The sequence below is a fragment of the Doryrhamphus excisus genome, chromosome 8 (genome assembly GCF_030265055.1).
Source record: "Doryrhamphus excisus isolate RoL2022-K1 chromosome 8, RoL_Dexc_1.0, whole genome shotgun sequence".
NCBI lineage: Eukaryota > Metazoa > Chordata > Actinopteri > Syngnathiformes > Syngnathidae > Doryrhamphus > Doryrhamphus excisus.
Genome location: NC_080473.1, coordinates 11,518,618 through 11,540,538, shown reverse-complemented (window position 1 = coordinate 11,540,538; position 21,921 = coordinate 11,518,618). Strand labels below are relative to the sequence as shown.

Below are 21,921 nucleotides of genomic sequence, written 5' to 3'. Positions count from 1 at the left end.
AAAGATGAATCCAAAATAATCCAAGTCAATAAAGACAACACTCAATTCTTTAGTAGATTTTAAAATAGTATTTTCAAGTGATTCATTAAAAATATAACATTTAAAGTTTATATAACAAGTTTAAAGTAACTATGAAAATTATTTCAATTAAAAAAATTATAAAACCCCAAAAAGTTACAAGTAACAGTTACTAGTTTGAGCTACAATTACCAGTTAAATTAAAGTAAAAGTTAAAGAAAGTTAAAGTAAAAATAATTTCAATAAAGAAATTAAATGCAATAAAAAATACTTATTATGAAAATACAATTACAATAAAAGTATGTTATTATGTATATTTTTTGCATTATTGTACACAGACATAAATAACTACAGGCAGTTTTTTTATACCATGCATTATTGCGTCTTCTTGTTTACACACAACAGGAAGTGAGACCAGCAATGTTGTTTGGTCTAGATACAGTGCCACTGTGGTAAGGACAGGAAGCAGAACTGCAGGTAGCAGAGAAGAGGAGGCTGAGGTTCTCACTGGGAGTGACCAGGATGGATAGGATCAGGAACTAATACATCAGAGGGACATTACATGTTAGAGACCTTGGAGTTAAAGTCAGAGAGGCCAGACTGAGATGGTTCGAACATGTCCAGAGGAGAGATAGTGACTATATTGGTAGAAGGATGCCGAGTTTAGACCAAAGAGGAGGTTTATGGATGTAGTGAAGGAGGACATGAGGGTAGTTGGTGTGAGAGAGACAGATGCAGAAGACAGGGTTTGATTTGCTGTGGCGACCCCTGAAGGGAAAAGCTGAACAAGAAAGAAGAAGAAGACACAACAGGAAGTGGGCCATATCCGAGTTCCGTGGGGGTGTGATCTTGAAGTGTCTATTACAATTCTTTACAGCTTAACCCATTAAAGCAAATAGACAGAGGAAAGTGTTAGAAGGCTTTCAGTGAATGAACAATAAAAAGACTTGAGTCCTCATAAGATAGTCCTGGTGTCAAACTGAGCTTACAAACATTATTTTGTAGCATGCAAGTACTACTTTGCAGGCCTCATTCCGGTCTCATCAGTAAAAAATATTTGTGATATGTGGAAGTATTAGATTGTAATGTATTACAACTCACAACCCCCCCAAGTATACTGGTGTAAAAGCTCAAAAACAACTTGCATGCATGTTTCTCTTGTATTGATCTCCTCTGTGTCTCTGTTTATTTGCTGGAGTAGAAAGAGCGCTGTAAAGCAAACAAAAAAAACAGGGTGACTGACACGTTTCCAATGATTGGGAACACATGCTGCATGCTTTATTTTTCTCATTTCGTCTTCTCATCCTGCAGAGGAAACATCATGAGGCTGTGGGCCGTGCTGCTCTTTGCGCTCATCCCTCACACTTCAGCTGCAGAAGGTGAGTACGACCTAAGCTTCACGTTTCATCCCCTGATCCCAATTCCGTCAATTTGAGCGATAGCCATTTTTAAATTCATTCATTTTCTACCGCTTTTTCCTCAAGAGGGTCGCGGGGGTGCTGGAGTCTATCCCAGCTGTCTTCGGGCGAGAGGCGGGGTACACCCTGGACTGGTCGCCAGCCAATCACAGGGCACATATAGACAAACAACCATTCACACTCACATTCATACCTATGGACAATTTGGAGTTGCCAATTAACCTAGCATGTTTTTGGAATGTGGGAGGAAACCGGAGTACCACGCATGCACGGGGAGAACATGCAAACTCCACACAGAGATGGCCGAGGGTGGAATTGAACCCTGGTCTCCTAGCTGTGAGGTCTGCGTGCTAACCACTCGACGGCCATGCCGCCCCGATTTTTAAATGTAACTGTTTATTAAGGGAGAAAAAATATCCAAACCTACAGTACATAGCACTGTGCGAAAAAGTGATCGCCCCCCTAAACCTAATTACTGGTTTTGCCACCCAACAACTGCAATCAAGCATTTGTGATAACTTGCAATGAGTCTCTTACAGTGCTGTGAAGGAATTTTTGCGCACTCATTTTTGCAGAATTGTTGTAATTCAGCCACATTGGAGGATTTTTTAGCATAAAGCGGCAAAACAGTCCCTGACCGTCACACTACCACCACCATATTTTACTGTTGGTATGATATGCGGTGTTACTTTTACACCATACGTAAAGGGACACACACCTTCAGAAAATTTCAACTTTTGTCTCGTCAGACTACAGAGTATTTTATCAAAGTTTTTGACGCTCATGAAGATGTTTTTCTGGTAAAATTGAGATTAGCCTTAATATTGTTTTTGTTCAGCAGTGGTTTTCGTCTTGGAACATTTTCCCCCAGTGTTTTTTTTTTTATGGTGGAGTCATGAGCATCGACCTTAACTGAGGCAAGTGAGGCCTCCAGTTCTTTGGATGTTGTTGTGGGGTCTTTTGTGACCTCTTGGATGAGTCGTCGCTGCGCTCTTGGGATAATTTGGGTTGACTGGCCACTCCCGGGAAGATTCACCATTGTTCCATATTTTCGCCATTTGTGGACAATGGCTCTCTCTGTGGTTTGTTGGAGTCCCAAAGCTTTGGAAATGGCTTTATAACCTTTAACTAGACTGATAGATCTCATTTAATCTCAGTTATGTTATGTTTTAGCACTTTTTTTACACATGATCATGTAGGTTTGGATATTTTTTCTTCAGTTGTGTAGCTGTGTTATTACTGACTAATATTTAAAGTTGTAGAGTATGACGATAAGCGGCATAGAAAGTAGATGGCTGGATGGATGACTGGAGTGCTGTACATATATCCCAGATGTAGTACATGTCACGTAAAATAAGCAACCTAGTCTAAAAAAATGCATTGTATGTATATACAGTATGCATAAAGCACACTTTGTTTTCCTTAGAGTCGTGCATGGGCCGCTGTGAGAATGGCTTCGACTCTGCGAAGAAGTGCCAGTGTGACACCATGTGCAAGTACTACCAGAGCTGTTGCTCCGACTATGAGGCCACTTGCGGCAAGATAAGTAAGAAACCTCTCTTGCGGTTAAACTGTGGCGCCTGTTTAAAAAAAAAAACACACTGCATAATTCAAAAGTATGCTTTCCCACTTAGCCCGAGGAGATACATTCGAGTTCCCGGAAGATGACGATGAAGATGATCTTGAAAGCACCACGCCACCGTCAGGGCGTCCCACACATGGGCAGCAGCCAGAGGACATCTCGGACTTTGTTCGCATCCCACAGCAACATCCAGAAGCCACGTTAGAAATGAACAAACCTCCACACAGGCCTCTGAGAACAACCGTTGCACCGTCAGTGACGTTTCCCAGTAGCACCAAAGGCAGTCATACCCCTGCTGAGACCACCACATCTCCAACAATACCTCCAAAGACACCTACTACCACTGTGGTCCCAGATCCCGATGCTGATGTCTGCAGCGGCCGACCCTTTGACTCATTCATGCAATTAAAGAACGGCTCCATCTATGCCTTCAGAGGTGAGACACACTCATTATCTTCTTCTTATCTCCTTCCTGATCTTCTCCTTGTTTGCAGGCGAGTACTTCTTTGAGCTGGGCCAGAAGACAGTCCTGCCTGGTTATCCCAAGCTCATAAAGGACGTGTGGGGCATCAGCGGGCCCATCGATGCTGCTTTCACGCGGGTCAACTGCCAGGGCAAAACGTACATCTTTAAGGTAAAGGCTAGCAGGTGTAAACGGGTAGTGTGCGTTCATGCTGAGATAAATCCAAACAGGGAAACAAGTACTGGAGGTTCGACAACGGCGTGTTGGATGACAGCTACCCTCGGGATATCAGCGTCGGCTTTGATCAGATTCCGGATAATGTGGATGCAGCGTTCGCTCTCCCCGCTCACAGCCACAACGGCAAAGAGAAAGTGTATTTCTTCAAAGGTGAGGCAGGATTTTTGGGATCTTCTTGCAGTTATTTCATTCGTTGTATCTTTTTTTCAGCGGATCGCTATTACGTTTACGAGTTTTTGCACCAGCCATCACACGAGGAGTGTGTCACCATGTCGGAGATGTCTCCCTCCACACTGTTCAGACGCTACACCAACATATACTCCAACAACTACCACAGATTTTTCAGCGATCTCTTCTCTGACTGTGAGTTGCTCTCAAACAGCCATGGTGGGTCTTTTAAATGGAGGCCGTGCTCATATTCAATTTGCCGCCTTCAGTGCCGCAGCATCACAGCAATTACCACTTCATCGACAAAGACTGGAAAGGACTGCAGTCACCAGTGGACGCCGTCATGGCTGGACGGATTTACGTCTCTCCACGCCGTGTCCAGCCGGACCAACAGTGGAGCCAACAGTACCAGCAGTATGGACAGCAATACAGAAGACAGTATGGACAGCAGTATGGACAGCAGTATGGACAGCAGTATGGACAGCAGTATGGACAGCAGTATGGACAGCAGTATGGACAGCAGTGGGGGCGAAGGAGGCAAAACCGCTCACCCTTCTGGGAATCCATGGCTGAGCGAGGCATGAACATGGGCCAACATTTCGCAGAAAGGGGGATGGAAATGGGTCTGAGACTGGCTGAGAGGAGAATGGAGATGGAGGATAGGCTTGGACGAGACTGGAGCAGACAGTGGGATCAGGACTGGGACCAGGACAGGTGGAGAGACAACAACAGAGGCAACTATGACTCCAGATATAGGAATGACAGATCCTATTGGGACCTCCCTGTACAGAGCGTCTACTTCTTTAGAGGAGGTAATTTTGTTTATTTTCTACAGCTTCACCAGCCTATCCCAGCTGACATTGGGTGAGAGACGTTGTAGAGCCTGTACTGGTTACCAGTCAATCACATATAAACAAACTACAATTCACAATTGGTAAATGAGAAGAATACCAAAGTGTCCTTTTCCACAGATAAATACTACAGAGTGAACCTCAGCACTAAGAGAGTGGACCCGGCCATGCCTTCCTACCCGAGATCCATCGCCAAGTACTGGCTTGGTTGCTCAGACCCAGCTGGAGCAGAGAAGAAGTAACCTAAAGCAGTGTTAAGTATTAAAAGGTATATTAGCAGTAGGTAATGTTATTGTGTATCAGCAGGACTCCATGTAGCACACAAGCAGTCATCAGAGGTGCAAAGTCCGGCTGACTCACTTCTTTTATTATCATAATAATACTAAAGTTGTTTCTGCGTAGCAAGCATTAGTCACATTCATTACTTTGAAGAGGTACTCTTTGGAATAGAGACAGGAAATAACTAGAAACTGCAAAAACTGCGTTAAAATGCCTTGTCCCCCTTCAATTCCAAATACAGTACTTATTCATATGACGGCCTCCCTTCATTGTGTATTTGATGTGTTACATAGATATAATGATGACCTGACATAAAAAAAACCTCATAAAGGTGCTCAATAATCGTTATCAAATTACTTAATTTTAGCAATATGAATGCATACTCTTTTTATGATTACAGTCAATGCTACTTTTTACCTGGGAGAAATAACATGGTTGTAGCGCCTTGTACTTCCATAGCTGTACATGGTTCTAGATATATGAAACTGCCATACTGTAGATTTAAATCCTACAGCAAGGACATATGAAAGATGAGATTGCAAGTTTTTTTTTTTTTATAGACTGTGGAGGTCGCAAAGCATCCAATGGGTTACAGTGCCAGTATTTTACAATATGACAAATAAATGTTCTTATGGCTATATCCGTTATTATTCTTTAGCCATGGTGCTTTTTATTTAGGACAAATAAAATATTTACCTTTATAACCATTTATACACTGGAATTTAGTCAGCTGATCCCATCTGGTATTACTGATAATATATAGTATTTCCCTTTCTCCCTTTTATTTTTAACAATCAATATAAAACAGTGTCTCCCAGGGTTTATACTGCGGACCATACATGGTATTACAGTACAGTATTGTTTATGAGGTTGATGTGATTTGTGAGTGTGAAATCATGATGTTTTCATAACAAGGTTCATCTTTCACACTCACCATTGCACCTTCATCTGTGAGAGCCACAGCGCCCCCTGCTGGGCTGACAGTCAAGTAAGTTTGTCCCATGCTGTTGTCATCTCCCTGACCTCTGTCAGCTGACAGCACCTCCGGCACGCTCTTCAAAATGGACGACAGTGGTCTTTTGAGGGGGATGTTCTCTGACGGCGGCATGTTGTTAGGAGCTGCCATGTCAGGGACACTGTTGGAGGAATGTTTCCTCCTTACGGGTTTACTGATGGAGAGCTCCTCTCCTGAAGGCCCGCCCTGCTCCCACACGCTCCTCCGAGCTCCGAGCTTCCTCCGGGGAGGTTTAGAGATCCCTTCTGCCCCTTCCTTTGGTTTGCTTCTGCCAGGGTCCTGCTCTCTATGCCTCTGGAGGCTTCCAAGTCGCCTCAGCATGGCTTGAACGGGGCCTTCTGAGCTCGCCTCCACCTTGGACGTGGGTCGACCCGCTTTTCCCACAGTCACATACACTGTGGTGACCTTGTTAGAGCCTGCAGATGGATGATCGGAAGCAGACCCTGTCACTTTGTGAGCCGCAGTGTTGGACATGGTGCGTCTTCGGCCTGATGCAGTGCGTGTAGCGGACTTTCTATCCTCTTCCTGTTCGACAACCTCACAGCTCAAATCGTGATTGCCTGTCACTTGAACATCTACTCCATGTTCCCCGAGTTCACCCTCACCTACGTCCTCCTCACCCATCAAACCCCCCCAGGCGGACTTGGCTTTGCGAGGGTGTCCCGATAGAGAGGCGGGGTCTTGAGCCGAGCCACGCCTCTCCTTGGGGCTGAAGCGGGTGCCCTCTGCAAAAGAGACAGAGGGACGCTTGGATTTGGCGATGCTGGAAGTGCGGGGGATGTTGAAGGGGGAGGCCATGTCCTCGCTGCTGAAGCCTGATGGGTCTAAGAGCATGTTGCACTTGGAGCTCATCAACTGGAAGTGGCTGCTCTCCACTCCGGGGATGTCTGTCCAAAACAAAGAAGGCCAGAACATTTAAAAACAAGGAAGAGTTCAAAACAGTGGTTAGCATGTTGGCTATACATTCAGGAGATCAAGAAGACCTTGGGATCATGATGGTCAAGTTCAGTACCTTCCCTAGGTGGGACGCAGTAAAGAGCCTCTCCATCCTCCTCATCACTCTCAAAGGAAGACCCCTCTGTCATCCAGCCGGAGGAGGGAGGCTCAATGAAGCTGTGGTTGAAGGTCAACTCAGGGTCATGGTGAGACACTGCATAGCATCGGACGTGAACACGGTTTGTACATTGAACTCATGAAGACACGTGTGCTGACATGTGCAGCTGCATTGATGTCTGACACATACCAGTGACACGAGGGAGGCCAGAGGACCAATCTGAGATGCATGGAAGGGCGGCACCAATGTTAGCCAGGACGCTGTAGACGTGATATTTCATCCGCACGGACAGTCCTCCATCAGCCACCGTCCTTCTGTGGAGGAACGGTTGATTAGGGAGATGATAAAAGACAGATTATTTGCTTTTATTACTGATTCATCCCAAGGGTATTATTGGAGGTAAACAATCATTCAGTTTTGTGGTTTAATACAACCCATTAGTAAAAAAGAAAATTAAAAAAAATTAAAAAAGCATACTTAAGCAAATTTTATGTTGTTTTTTTACTAAATTAAGCATTTTTAGTAATAAAAAAAAGAAATTTGCTTAAATATGCTTAAAAAAAATTTTTTTACTAATGCTTAATTTAGTAAAAAAATTAGTAAATTTACATAAAAGAAAAAAAATTAAAAAAGCATATTTAAGCAAATTTTATATTTTTTTTACTAAAAATGCTTAATTTAGTAAAAAAAAAAACATAAAATTTGCTTAAATATGCTTTATTTAAAAAAGCATATTTAAGTAACATAAAATTTGCTTAAATATGCTTTATTTTAAAAAGCATATTTAAGCAAATTGTTTTTTTTAACAAAATTAAGCATTTTTAGTAAAAAAAACATAAAATTTGCTTAAATATGCTTTTTAAATAAAGCATAAAGCAAATTTTATGTTTTTTTTACTAAATTAAGCATTTTTAGTAAAAACAAAATTTGCTTAATTTTTTTTTTTACTAACGCTTAATTTAGTAAAAAAAATTAAAAAGCATATTTAAGCAAATTTTATGTTAAATATGCTTTTAATTTTTTTTACTAATGCTTAATTTAGTAAAAAGAATTAAAAGCCTATTTAAGCAAATTTTATGTTTTTTTTACTAAACTATGCATTTTTAGTAAAAAAAGAAAACCATTAAATTAGCTTAAATATGCTTTTTTATATATTTTTTACTATATCAAGCATTTTTAAGCATAAAAATCAGGCAGAGCATTAAGACAATTATGATACTTAATATTCTACAATGGTTAGGTGTTAGTAATGGTACTGTATTAAAGAACAGCCACAACAATAACATAACAATCATAATCATCATAATAATAACATGGGCTCCTGTTGCAGCCATAACCTATGCCAAGGTAAAAAAAAAAAAACTCAACTCAGAACCCCTGATGTGACTTCCTGTCCTCCACACTTCCAGAACACATTTATTGTAACACATACAGTTATGTCTTGAATGGCTTATTTCCTTGGATTAAATCTAAATCTAAATCTGTCAAGTAAAAAACGTGCAAGTCCGAGTCAAGTCTAAAGTCATACGGTTGAAATTTTTGAGTACTTACAAGTCATAAGCCTTGTTTTATTTATTTGGTTAGCATCTGTTCCAGATAAAGTCGGACCTTCTGGAATAAATGAATGATGCTAACCCAGGTTCCACTGTACAGTATGTGTTAGTTGGATCCAGACCTGTCTTTTCCATCAGCAGGACCTCCTCCGCAACACAGACAGCAGCAAAGTACAGCAAGGAGCAACACAAGCAAAGGAACCAACAGCCCTGCAAGGAGAGCACCTCGACCACCTAGCATACACAAACACACACATTGACACAATATACATCAGTCATTTATAAATTCAACCATAAGATGTATGGGTAAGACATACTATTGGGGCAAACACCGGTCACCGGGTGGCAGGAGATGCCCTCACCACAGTCACATGCGGAGGAACAGTTGAGGCCAAACTGCAGGGCGGAGCAACTGCTGTTACAACTGAAACGAACAATGGGGGAAAAAGGAATGATGTCATTTTAACCTCAGCAGTACTTTTAAGCGCTGAGTAATGACCTATTTTTTATTGGCTACAATATAATGACTAATGAAAGACCGGACATTACATTAAAGGGGCTCTAATGTGCTGTCTTTGGGCCATAATAATCCAAATACAAATTATAGTTAGTAGTATTGAGTAAGGACCTCAAACAATGCACAACAATGAGCCAATTCAAGAAACAATACAAGCAGTTGATGTTTGCTAAATACAAGGATGAAGAGTCTTGAACCAGTCATGATGTGCTATATATATCACTATATTGACACTTACTATGGTACCCATTATGTCATTGTATGGTCATATCACCTCGAACTTCAGTACGAGGTGCATTATTTAAAAAAATAAAAATAAAAAAAACCTTAAACTGTATTATGGAAAGCAGGAAGTGAGCAAATGTAACAGTTACTGATTGTAAAAGTACCAGATGGAGGGATCAAATTTAATAAGCTTTGCTTCTTCCTACTCCTTTTGAACATGTGGAACTGTGAACTGATTATGGGATGCATTCAATTGTAATCTGATGCATGTTCAAATGAAATAAAACCATTTGCATTACCATTACGATAGTTATAAGCACTAAAAGCAGGATAAACATCCAAGATATACAATTGGACCAAAACCTAAGACATACAGTATTTGTAAAATGTTTCAATAGGTTGCCAATTTCAATGAATAATGACCATTTGTAATATGAATTTACAAGTATAGTCATCATATCGTCACATTTACAATGATCATCTATAAATACACTGTATTGATGGAAAATAATGCAACATTTTCAGTGTATGCTTTATTTTCAATTAGCTGAGGTACAAATAAACAATACAATAAACATACTATTCAAGTTTATGTTTATTTAACGTTTAAATGTGGCTTCACATAAAAGTGATCAGGTTATATTGATTGTGAACTGTGAAATATCGGTTCCAGTCCTGGTCCTGGCTCTACAGAAGTTGCAGAGTGTGCAAGAACTAGAAGCTGTTGTCATGCTCATCAATTCAAAGTAAAATATTCAATAGGTGACATGTGTGCTGAGTATGCAGGCCATGTTTTGCAGCTTCCTGAAATTGTGGCCAGGATGTGTGCAACATGGGCCCTGCATCATGCTGCAGTATGAGGATGATGATGATGGATGACCAGCCCGATGATCTCAACACTACACTATACCCCTGCACAATTAAATTGGCATCAGTGTGCTTATTCCAAAAAGTTATTTTATGAAATAAATTGTAATAATGTATGTATTCATATCAGCGTGAATGTGTGCACCGACAATGCTCACCTCTCTCCCTGAAAGCCTGGCTGACAGACGCACTTTCCTGTCACATGATGGCAGTTACCGTGGAAACAGGGGCTGCACAGGAAGCGGCAGGCGTCTCCATATGTCCTGTTAGGACAGGCCTTCTCACACCTGGCAAAAGACTTGAATGAGCAACATAAATGGAGCTATAACCTATTCTATATGATGTATGACAATACCAGATACAGTACATAATTATAGGCAATACAATAGATATTTTACTAGACATTGTTGGTGAGGCATTAAAACTAAATTAAATCAAAACCTCTTGGTTTGCGTGCAGATACACACCTGGGTCCTGTCCATCCCGGATCACATCGCCAACATTTCCCAGTTTTTGGATCACAAGTCTCATTGTTTCTGCACCGCGGGCACGTCTCCTGGCAGTCGTTGCCATAGTAACCAGACAGACACAAGCGGTCACATCGTGTCCCGTTCCAGCCGGTCTCACAGGCGGCGCAGGTACCATCAGTGGAGGAGCAGGTCTTCTTGCCTTTACAGTGTCCACAACTGAGGAGGCGAGGGCACCAGTTAATGTCGCATGACGACACGTGATGGCGGCACATGACACGGCACAAACACAAACCTCATTGTACACCAGCTTCCGTATTTTCCGGGTTCACACAGCAAGTTACAGTAGTCGCCCATGTAACCCGGGTGGCAAAAGCACTGTCCAGTCGCGGTGTCGCAGTTACTGTGTGTGAGGTCACAATTACATCGCCTGTCACAGCTGGGACCCCACCAGCCGGTTTCGCACTCGCACACACCGGTGCGCTGGTTGCACTCCGAGAGGTAGCAGTTGCAAGTGGCGGGACATTTCAGCCCCCAGTGACCCCTGTGGCACTGACACCGGCCTGTCAGCTGGTCGCAGCCGGGACCCACAGAACCTCCAGGGACGCACTGGCACGGCTTGGCGCAAGTTGACGTCCACCAGCCCTCATTGCAGGTGCAGTTTCCGTAAACAGGGTGGCAGGTTCCATGGCGGGTGCATTTGCAGGGGTACTGGCACAGAGGACCCCAGCGGTTGGGGTTGCAGGTGCACTCGCCCGTGACAGGGTGGCAACGACCATGTGGGTGACATGGGCACACCTGACGGCAGTCTGATGACCAGAACTCTGGAGGACAACCTGGTACAGAAAACAAAATAAAATTAATCACATTATAAACAAAGTCTGCAGTATTTCCATTTTCTTGTGGACTCGGTCAAAAATGTAAATAGATGGTGAGCTCACGTGTTTTACAATGGGCGCCATAGTAGCCTGCTGGGCAGCGACACACTCCGGGATGCACACAGAGCTCATTCTTTAGACATGCCTGCCGCCCCTCACACAGAGCTGTATACATGCATATGACGGAAAATGATAGCGTCAACAACAAAACATGACTTATGGGTGTAGTATAATATAACACTCACGTATTGTGCACTCTTTCCCATCCTGACCCCAGCCGGTGCAGCATATCAGGGTGGAGGGGTCCCTGCATAGATGTTTAGAAATTGATTGAGATTCTACACCGTTTGTGCTAATAAAGGGTCATAGGGAAATGTTGTAGCCTATCCCAGCTAAGTTTTATCTCAGATATTAGATAAGTAAACCGGGGTTCCCCAGGCAGCTGTCTCGGTCCTCTGCTCTTTTCTATTTTTACCAATGACCTTTTTCTGCCTTTGTCTCTAATTTTGAAAGTAACTTGTGCATAAGGTGGAGCTTTTAGAGCAAGGGGTCTCAAACACGTGGCCCGCAGGACACTAGCTTGAGGCCACCGCCTTGATATGAAAGTTTAATGTTAGTGCGGCCCACACAAGTTTGATATGGATGCTGTATGGTATCATGTACCCAGAAAAAATTATTACGTTTGATTAATGTTCATGTTAAAGGTTAAATAACTGTAAATAGTTATCCTCCCTATCCGTGTGGAAGTGGTAAGTTTTTGGCTATTAAAGTTGAAATGAAATAACTTGAAGGCTACCGTTTAGGTCGCTAGCTCTCTAGTTTGCGAGTTAGCATGTGTCTCAAGACCCTGCAGTTGCGCAATATGTTGTAAATAAAAAGAGTATAAATGTGACTATAGTCGTGTTTTGTCATGTCTACAGGGCTCTAATAATGCTTTGTTCATTTTAATCTGAAAAAAATAATTTGTCTACCCACCAACTATATGTGGTTTCTTAAGTTTTTATTATTTTCCGTTTTATTATTATTATTATATTTGTGTATTTATTACTGATTGATTGATTTTCTTTATTCTTGATTTGTTTATTTATTTTTCATCTTATTTTGTGTAGAAAAATAAAAAGTAAGATATTTGAGAACAGTGGAATGTTTTATCAGAGCTTTTCTTGTACAAAATCGAAACCAAAGCTTATTCATTTTTCTGTTTTTAATAAATGCGTTTTTTGGTTGTTTTTTTTTTGAAAACCTGATGCGGCCCAGTCTCACCCAGACCCTAGCTCCAGTGGCCCCCAAGTAAATTGAGTTTGAGACCCCTGTTTTAGAGTTAACAATTGAATTGGTCTGGTCATATTAACAAGCTAGTGACCAAAATGGATAGAGCTGTTCTGCCATCATTAGTTATCTTAGCTACAGCTCCATTATTTGGTCATGTGCTCCAAAGAAAGACTTCAACTCATAAAACAAAGTTCACTGTGTATCTTTTGGTTTTTTTTTACACTATTTGTACCACTGAGGCTTAAAATCTTGCATTGCAAAACAAATAATGCCTATCAAAGAAACAGCCACTCTACCAGACAGCAAACGAATGGTGATATAGTTGTCCCTGTAGCAAGAACATGTTCTGCACAAACGACAGTGTTGTATGGAATTACTATGCCGTGGAACTGTTTGCCTTGTTCCTTAATAGAATCAAATACAAAATGTTCTCAAGAAGGTACTACATAAAGTTATTTTTTCTTCATATGAGTTGGTTTTATGTATATGATACAGTTTTAACGAATACATGTTATGACTTGTATCAAAGATGAGTAAAGCAGAGCTGTACCTGGGGTTGTGGCACACATTCCTCCCAGCAGAGTCCAGCGTGATTGAGGAGGACAGCCAACAGCAGGACAAAGCAATCAGGCCTCTGAGGAAAAGCATCATCTTCTGCGAATAGATCTTTGTCAAGTTTTTTACGTGTCATTTGCTCTGGACTTCTCGTTTATTTCCTCACAAGTTTCTGTTTCTAATGAGAGACACCCTCATTCTCTCTCTCTCTTTCTCTCTCCAGCAAGTCATTTCATGGCAATAATACCGGGGTCGGAGCCACCGGGTTTCCTCTTCCCATTTCCTGGGGAAGCTGAAGGTACTTCCTTCTATTCAGCCAGATGGAGCTTTTTAAAGATGGGGTCGCACACATCACCGGAAACTTGCACATATAGAATACACATACACGTACAAACACACCTCAGTGCTTCTTATTCCCAGAATCTACAGTCATTATTCCAGGAGACGATGCGGACAGCCTATTTAGGAAGTGGAAAATGTAGTACAAGGTTTAGTAGTGCACAATACAAAGTCAGTTAGAATGAAGCTCTTTCCAATGCAAATCTGTCGTAAATGACTTTTAATGATTCTCAGGATGACAGAAGAATCTGCATCTGGTCACATTTGCATTCAATTGTACTCATCTTAATTCATTGTCAAAATCTTTGTCAGTTCGTGCTTACAAAAATAAACTGCAAACAGTATTTTAGGAAACTAAATGGATCACGATCATCGTGTCCCATCCTCTCTCTCAAGCAACAGATCTCATTGGCTGACCGAGCGTGTCATTATCAACCCAAATTCACTGTAATCATTTCCCGATTGAAGCGCTGCGCTAAAAGCTTTGTTATAAATGACAGTAAGCCAAATAAGAGGTTCATATACACATTTGGTTATGTGCAAGGACCAAGGCATCGCCCGCATTACAAACACATGGCCAGTCCAGCCACAACTCTGGGACCGCATCATTTACATTTTGGCATCATGTCAAAGCAGTTAGGGCTTGTGAGATAGGGCGAGTTATTTATTTATGTATTTACACCACGATTATTTGAAATGCCATTCATACTTAATTACAGTGCATCATTTTCTGTACAAAACCCACCTAAATTCAAGCAGTTGTTTAAGGCTCATGGAATGAACATGCATTGACTGCTAGAAGAGAGGTAACACCTTACATTTAAAACTCCCCAAATGTAGTAAGTAGTAGTAGTAGTAAGTCCAATTTGAGATATGTGTTCAATTGCTGTTATTATCTATCCAAGGAAAAGAAGTGGTATTCCATACGTGACCTCTTCTCATTCAAAATACTTATGTGTTCATCTTTGGTTTTAAAACGCAATAAAGGATCCAAAATATATACTGTATATGAAAAATAACTTTTTTCAGTCTCTATAACTACAATGCAATATAACTCTTCCTATAACGGAGAATAAATTTGTTAAAATAAAATTATTGTTTACTTAAAATTCATGAGATGAAAGACAAATGGCTGAGGAGATTAAAGGAGCTGAGATGGAGAAAAAATGTGTAGGGAGGTGTTTTGTTTAAAAACATAATATTTGCATGTCTGTGTTCGTACACTTTGCATAGTATTTTTGTGATAACGCTGGCAGGCTTGCAGCAGGCATGAAATATTCTGTCAGTAGCAGAGATTGAGGAGTATGAAATACACTTGCAGACTTGTTATTTCTTTCGTAGACTTATGAAGACGTGTGCTCCTGGGACTCCACACTGGCCTCTGAGTCTGCGATGATCTCCCAGCTGGAAGTGGCATTGCTCATGTGGGTGGGGCTACGGCCGCTGCCCGTCCACGTCAGGAAGCCAAAGCTGCAGCAGACAGAGACAGACAGGCCTGACGTCAGCTCAACGGACATAGGATTAAGACTAAAAATAGCAGAGGACTGGCTAAGACCTCATGACAACAGAGGGAGGGATTGCTCTCATGCACAAAAGAGCAGGTCACGTGTTTCTTATTTGGGGTAAAACAGGGTGGGGCGCTTAGTCATGTTTTTGGCCATTTACACTTAAAAAGTTTTTAGCATCGAGAGAAAATTTGTACTCAACACAAGACGCTAAATATAACACAAGACGCTAAATATATTAGACAACAAGAGCTTCTACCATGTTGTGAGGGACACGGCAGCCATTAAGTGAGCCATGGATGAATGGGCATCATTTCGGTGTAATAACAATTCATGTCTAAATGTGTACAGTTTACTTACAGGTTTCGAATACGTGACTCTGCTGGTTTTTCAGTACCATCAACTTCTGTCAGGGGACTCTTGTCTTCCTCATCACTACAGGGTTGGGAAAAAGTATTCATTCAATAGAGGCTCCATCTCCCTTTGAGATCAACACATTCTTCACAGATTGTCCACAATAGTGCCTCTTCAGTGATAATGTGATCGAGAGAGACCTGCTGCAGTCATTCTCAGCAGTTCCCAGCATCTTGGCTTTGATGACTTTTCTTCTTTTTGTGATAGCAGATCGCACGGCTTCCAAGAGGAACCCTGGACACCTTTCCTCGTTCAGAATCTCCCTGGGGATGTGACATTATGTGTCAGTTTAATTTAAAAATAATAATGCTAATAATTCATTCATTCATTCATTTTCTACCGCTTATCCTCATAATATATAAATACAATTAAAAAATATAATACAATTTAAAACCCTCCAACTAAATTAATGCATGCATGTTTTCAAACAGTGGGAAGAAACCGGAGTAAAACTGCAAGTTGCATTAATAAATGAAAAGTCTATCTAAAGATATATACTATTATTTTCATCCTGAACAAAGAATAGAGTATTTTTTTGGAAAATAGTAGCTATTAAAACACACTTTATACATGGGTTGCTGATGCATTCAACATTCCAGGAATGGATACCGTCCACAGATATTGCTCTGTTATCTGTTACTGCCTCCTAGTGATAGGACAAGACATTTGCAATCCCTCACTCACTATTTTCATCTTGTAATTGGGTTGGTCTATGAGGGGGATCAAATGGCTTTATTTTAGTCTCTAGGTCCCCCATTGTGACATTCCATGACATTAAATAAAAATAATAATAATACATTTTATTTGTATAGCGCTTTTCAAAATACTCAAAGACACTTTACAGAAGAATGAAGTTGAATAAAGCAAGTAAACAGAATAGAAGACACACCAAAATACAACATTCATTGGTTAATACACAGTTAAAACGTGAGTAAAAACCTCAAGGTTCAAAATAATGCTGAGCATTTAAGATCATTAAAAAAATAAGTTTGAAAAAAATCCTGAATACCAAAAGACAAATACAGACCTGTGCAGCTGACCTACCTTTGATAGTAGTTGAGCTCTTCTTGCACCAGGAAGAGGTTGGTTTTGAGCTCATTCCTCTCAAAAATGATGTCACGCACCTCCTTCTTGGTGAAACACGGCTGATCAGGATCCTTAAGGTCAACCGAGGGCTCAGTTTTACCATTGGTGTGACCAGGACTGGACTAAACGGGATACAAGAATACACAAAATGTACATATGACTTTTGTTTAACTCGTCGCAGTAAGACCAAGTGAACATAAATAATAAAAATAAACAGCATACATGGCTGTTGCTGTTGGTTCTGTCCATCTGTGCTTGAAGCTTTTCAATCACTTTGACTTTCTCTTTCAGGTCGGCCTCCAAGTCAGCCTTTCTCTCCACAGTGCTCTTGAGCTGAGCTTGCAGCACATTCTGCTTATGTCGGAGCTCCGCATTCATCTTCATGAAGCGCTCCAACTGCTCCTGGAGCTGCACGGGAGCACATGTTTGTCAGGCGTGGCCCAGTTCATATACACGGCATTAAAAAAAACTTCAAAAATATAATCAGTGGCTGAACTGGACCTAAGGTTTTTGCAGTAAAACACTTTCAGGAACATAAAAACTGTGTCAGACATCTATTTGAGCCCACAGACAGAATGCATTTGTCTATTCTGGCATTAAGGTCACCATTCTAGAGTAAATAACAAATCGTTAACAAACACACACCCGGTTATGACAGCTACTGACATCACATGGTAAAAATACACACACACACACACACACACTAATGGAAGGGAAAAACCTGCTCAAACATGTCTAAAGTGCAACTTAATCTTCAACCAGGAACTACTTTGACACTGTCTGTCATCTTCTCGACAACACAGTCTCATTGAGTTTCAACGACACACACTGACTTAAATTAAATTGAATTGCCTTTCAATTAAATAATATTCTGTATGTGCTAACGGATATCAACCTGATGTCAGTGTCTGCCACAAATACAAAGAAAACATAAATAAAAACATGTGTCTAAACTTTTGTCCATTATGGTAGGTAATGTTTTGTTACAATTAATTAAATGAAAGTGAAAATCATACCCTTTATAACATGCAATTAGAAGCATGTGATAACCATAATAATTGTTATATTCATACAAGATCTACACAGCTGTCTTTTGGATTCTTACCGCCTCCACCTCCTTGGAGATGGTGGTGATCTCTTGCACTTTTGCCCTCAGCTCATCTCTCTGCTTGTCTACCACCTGCTTCAGCTTCAGCATCACTTCTCGCTCCTGCCGCTGGACGCGGTCTGCACACACACACACACACACACACACACAGATATTTGATGAAGCTTCAATGAAGTTAAGCATTGTCAGTGTTAGTCGCATAATCTAAAAGTCAATTCACTGAATATATATATAGATCATTTTTAAAACATCTTTCCAGAGCCTCCAGCCTCGCTGTCCACTCCATCTGGAACTCCTTGCAACCACCTTTAACTGCCCTTCAAACTCCTTTTTTTATTTTGTATCTAGTTGATCTCATATTTAACACAAGGACTGATATTTTCTGTATTATTCGATACATTTGGAAGGTGGTGTTCAACCAGGAACATGGCTACAGTATTAAGAGAAGGAAAAGAAAACCCATGCATACCAACACTGTTTTATCTCAGTCAACAATGAATTTCTCAACTGCATTTCCCAAAAGCAAACATGCCACAAATATTTTTTTTTTATTTAGCTCCATTGTCCTGATTTACAGGACATTTCAAGCAAACAATACTTGCATGGCTGCAGCATACCAAGCACGGGCCTGCTTAGGTCAAACCTATGGATGTCCATTTGTTGGCAGCAGGGAGTATCCTCTTCATTTATACTGGCATACTTCTTACCGTGGTCATCCTACATGGTCTAGCCCTGCACACTGCCCGGGCTTGATTCCGGGACCACATATCCCCACTGATTCTGAGTCGAGGACACTAGCGGTATAATACGTCATATAAAGAAAATATGATTTTAAACATACTTCGACATGCTACACAATACTGCACTTCAGTGCATCATTGCCCAGAGAAAGCACGATACAGATTCAGATTTCATACGTAAAATAAACATCTGGCATTTAAATCATTTAAAAGACAGGTTTTACAGCTTGAAAAAAGGATTTAAAAAAAAACCCCAAACAAAACAAGCCAAGCAACCACACCCTCTGATGTAACATTACTGAGCAGTGGTGGAAACATTTGTAATCACTCAAGATATTAAACGATAATATGATCTGGTGTGTGCACTAAAGCCTAATCATTGCATAGTAAAAAAAAATTCCAAATTTCTCAATAACCATTTTTACAATATTGAACATATTCTACAATGTATACCCTTTGTTATTTATTATTATTTATTCTTCTAATTTCTATATTTTGTACTGTCATAGTGTCTTGCACTGAAAATGGAGCTGCTGCAATTTCATTCTACTATATGTAAAATGACAATAAAGGGCATTCTGATTCTGATTAATCTACCATTTTACGAATGTTGTTTTCAGAACTTTGTTCTTTTTTTTAATTAATGCAGAAAAAAAACCTCTGCTGCACCTTATTCTCAAAACTGTTAATGTCAAAATTACGACTCACAGAGACATTTTGGTCTTTCAATATGGAGTATGCATGTCTTCCACACACATGCATGTTTGGCTAACTTAAGATGTCAATGGCCGTCTGTTTCCACAGTTGATTAGTCCAGGATGGGCCCTACCTCTCAATATTAATTGTACAAGAGAGAACAGAAAAGTGATGTGGAAAATAGTTTGACAAGTATAATTGCTATCTCTAATTTGCCTGTTCAGAAATCAGCTGATCCAGAACATTTTAATACTCCCTCAGGTTTATTACGGTTCCTGTTGTAAGTTTCAGGTAAGTCACAGGAGACTTATAAATTATAAGATGTGCCATAAAATACTAACATATACTCAAAACACATCTACCTTCAATTCGTGAACTTACCATCCAGGGCATGGCTGCCTTTCAGCCTGCTCTGCAACTGCTCATTGTCCTCCTGGAGATGCTGAACTTGGACCTGCAGCTCCTCACACTTGTTCCTCCACTGCTGCTCCTTCTGTTGCTGCTCCTGCTCCACAGAACAAGACATGGGGTCAAATGAGCGGATGGGGAAAACCAAACTGCCTTCACAGCTTCTATTTACTTCGATGAATTTGCATCCACATGTTGCCCTCCAATAGAGGTGTGGTTCATCTGAACAAATGAAACTGAAACTTTGTCCATACAGTATGGATATTTACCAGTTTACATGTTCATGTACATGTAAATACAGTTTATCCTTCTACAACTACAGCAGTAGCAGACAGAAGTGTGTCAGGAATTCTGCCCCCCCCTTAACCTTTTTTAAAAAAATAATAATAATAATAATAAAATGTATTTATTGGGGTGGGGGCTTGAACTTGCCCCCAACTTACCCCCCCTGTACGGCGCCCCTGGCAGCAGATGAACTTAATAGAAGATGATTTGACCAAACGCGCTGTCAAATAAAGGTATTTCCATGAAAATGTGTATTTATTAGTTATAATAAATATAATCCTCATCCTTTTCCTCATTTACTGCTTAAAAAGAGACATGTAATGCTACGTCGTGGTAAATATTGCTAGCTGTCCGTGCCAAAACTAGCTAGCCGCTCACGTGAACGTAATGAGCGTGAATGTGCACGAGTCAGTGTTATTACTAAGTTATTACCATATGCTGCATTCAACACTAGTATAAAAATTATTTTCTCACCCGAATTTCATGTTTTTCGTTGATTTCGTCGTTGCCCGAGCGTCGCTTTTGCTGTAGCTGTAAACTCTCGAAGGTCCTCAGCAGCTCTTCTTCTCTATGCTTGTGTGCGTGGTTCCTGGCCGCGAAGCTCTCTAGAAGCTCCAGCACTTTGACCACCTTCGGCACCAGGCCCAGGACGCTCTCTTTGCCGTGGCTGTCGATGAGCCTTTCGAGCTCAGTACCGATCCCTTTAGCTATCTCGTAGACGTCGTCCACGGTCAGAGAAGAGCAGGTCTTGTCAGCGCAGACGCGGATGGTGTCGGAGGTGGATGCAGGTATCTCCATGTCTCAACTGCAACACGGCAGCTTCTCATGCTCGTTTTCAGCTAAGGACAAGTAAACACAAGACACAATCCGAGAGACATGGCAGTTTAGGAAAGAAAAGCTAAAGCAAATTTGTTGTACTACTGTAGCTAAATCACACTAACACGAGTCGGGAGTGAACCAAGTCAAGGACAGCCTCTGTGTACTAAACTGTATCATAATGCTGTAGTGGCGGGTCGATTCCACTATCGATAATAACGATATCAATGGCAGTAGCTGTATTAGATCGATATTTTGGCACAGTTCATGTACACAACAAGTGCTTTACACGAAACATTAAAAGCAGACATAAAAACATTTAATGAAAAGAAAACATTAAAAATATATAATACAAGTAAGGCGATATCATTAAAAGAGTCTTATAGAAGGCTGTACAAATGTAAACTCCCGAATAAAACTTTATTTAAACGCTGCCCAGAACAGGTGGGTTTTTAAACCCGTTTGAAATTGGGCTTTTCTGTGAGGTTGGTTCATACTAGTTAGGACGTCGCTGATTTATTTAGTTCGATTTTAACAAATATCTAAAGTGTTTACAAATAAGCATACCTGTCGATTTCACTAGGAAACGATGTAATTTACGTTTTGGCGCCCTGCTGTTTTAATAGTTTCCTGTATTCTTCATGAAAGACACACACAAAAAAAATAGTTTTGCACAGCTTCCGGTTTGCTTTGCAACGCCAGGGTAACGTCGGCGGAACACACACTGTAGCCTTCAAAATAAAAGGAGAACTCCCGTAAAATAAGGTTGCATCACAGTAAAGAGTTGGGTCTTTACAGTACAATCCCCTCATTTTCGCAGGTAAACGTTTACAGATACACAAATTAGTGTTGATATAATGGTTTTGCTTGCATCTGTTATCTACATTTAGTATTTATTATATTGTACATACTTATCCTTATAACCATGATCAACAAATTAAAAGGCAAAAATTACAAAATCGTTCCATGATCTCAGATTGAAAAATTTTCATGTAAACTATACATAAGTATTGGTAAAATTTCCTTTTACTTGGTATCGGATCGATACCACCATTTGCAGTATCGCCCGCCCCCACTGGTAAAATGTCATGCAGTCAAGTTGAAT

The 21,921-nt window shown here is 40.7% G+C and overlaps 3 protein-coding genes across 4 annotated transcripts; 1 reads left to right on the top strand and 2 right to left on the bottom strand.

The window, feature by feature from the left end:
• Positions 1-1,238: 1,238 nt before the first annotated feature.
• On the top strand, positions 1,239-5,269 carry vtna (vitronectin a). The gene is made up of 8 exons (XM_058080393.1): positions 1,239-1,397; positions 2,863-2,982; positions 3,071-3,454; positions 3,513-3,652; positions 3,712-3,868; positions 3,929-4,081; positions 4,156-4,698; positions 4,858-5,269. Exons 1-8 carry the CDS (start codon positions 1,271-1,273, stop codon positions 4,977-4,979), a joined length of 1,746 nt encoding a protein of 581 aa, XP_057936376.1. The 5' UTR covers positions 1,239-1,270; the 3' UTR covers positions 4,980-5,269.
• A 582-nt stretch (positions 5,270-5,851) lies between these two features.
• On the bottom strand, positions 5,852-13,802 carry scarf1 (scavenger receptor class F, member 1). The gene is made up of 11 exons (XM_058080392.1): positions 13,415-13,802; positions 11,838-11,899; positions 11,656-11,757; positions 11,010-11,550; positions 10,715-10,933; positions 10,406-10,534; positions 8,956-9,062; positions 8,761-8,872; positions 7,275-7,399; positions 7,044-7,181; positions 5,852-6,918 (listed from the first exon to the last, which is right to left on the bottom strand). Exons 1-11 carry the CDS (start codon positions 13,513-13,515, stop codon positions 5,879-5,881), a joined length of 2,676 nt encoding a protein of 891 aa, XP_057936375.1. The 5' UTR covers positions 13,516-13,802; the 3' UTR covers positions 5,852-5,878.
• A 192-nt stretch (positions 13,803-13,994) lies between these two features.
• Positions 13,995-21,504, bottom strand: rilp (Rab interacting lysosomal protein). Of its 2 annotated transcripts, XM_058080395.1 has the most exons (9): positions 21,384-21,504; positions 20,475-20,839; positions 19,689-19,812; positions 17,869-17,990; positions 16,986-17,171; positions 16,722-16,885; positions 15,818-15,940; positions 15,624-15,698; positions 13,995-15,228 (listed from the first exon to the last, which is right to left on the bottom strand). In XM_058080395.1, exons 2-9 carry the CDS (start codon positions 20,796-20,798, stop codon positions 15,102-15,104), a joined length of 1,245 nt encoding a protein of 414 aa, XP_057936378.1. In that variant the 5' UTR covers positions 20,799-20,839; positions 21,384-21,504; the 3' UTR covers positions 13,995-15,101. The 2 variants fall into 2 exon arrangements, with proteins under 2 accessions (XP_057936378.1, XP_057936377.1); XM_058080394.1 differs by lacking the exon at positions 21,384-21,504 and having other exon boundaries at positions 13,996-15,228; positions 20,475-21,000.
• Positions 21,505-21,921: the final 417 nt, after the last annotated feature.

Excerpts from the sequence above, each read along its gene's own strand:
- rilp (XM_058080395.1), bottom strand. The coding sequence starts at position 20,798 with ATGGAGATACCTGCATCCACCTCCGACACCATCCGCGTCTGCGCTGAC. Across the intron at positions 15,941-16,721 it reads GAGCTCAACTACTATCAAAG|GGAGATTCTGAACGAGGAAA; the intron begins GTAGGTCAGCTG and ends TCACATCCCCAG. Across the intron at positions 15,699-15,817 it reads GCTGAGAATGACTGCAGCAG|TGATGAGGAAGACAAGAGTC; the intron begins GTCTCTCTCGAT and ends CCAACCCTGTAG.
- vtna (XM_058080393.1), top strand. The coding sequence starts at position 1,271 with ATGATTGGGAACACATGCTGCATGCTTTATTTTTCTCATTTCGTCTTC. Across the intron at positions 3,653-3,711 it reads GCAAAACGTACATCTTTAAG|GGAAACAAGTACTGGAGGTT; the intron begins GTAAAGGCTAGC and ends AAATCCAAACAG. Across the intron at positions 3,869-3,928 it reads GAAAGTGTATTTCTTCAAAG|CGGATCGCTATTACGTTTAC; the intron begins GTGAGGCAGGAT and ends TCTTTTTTTCAG.
- scarf1 (XM_058080392.1), bottom strand. The coding sequence starts at position 13,515 with ATGATGCTTTTCCTCAGAGGCCTGATTGCTTTGTCCTGCTGTTGGCTG. Across the intron at positions 11,758-11,837 it reads TGGGAAAGAGTGCACAATAC|CTCTGTGTGAGGGGCGGCAG; the intron begins GTGAGTGTTATA and ends GCATGTATACAG. Across the intron at positions 7,400-8,760 it reads CCTGCTGATGGAAAAGACAG|AAGGACGGTGGCTGATGGAG; the intron begins GTCTGGATCCAA and ends GTTCCTCCACAG.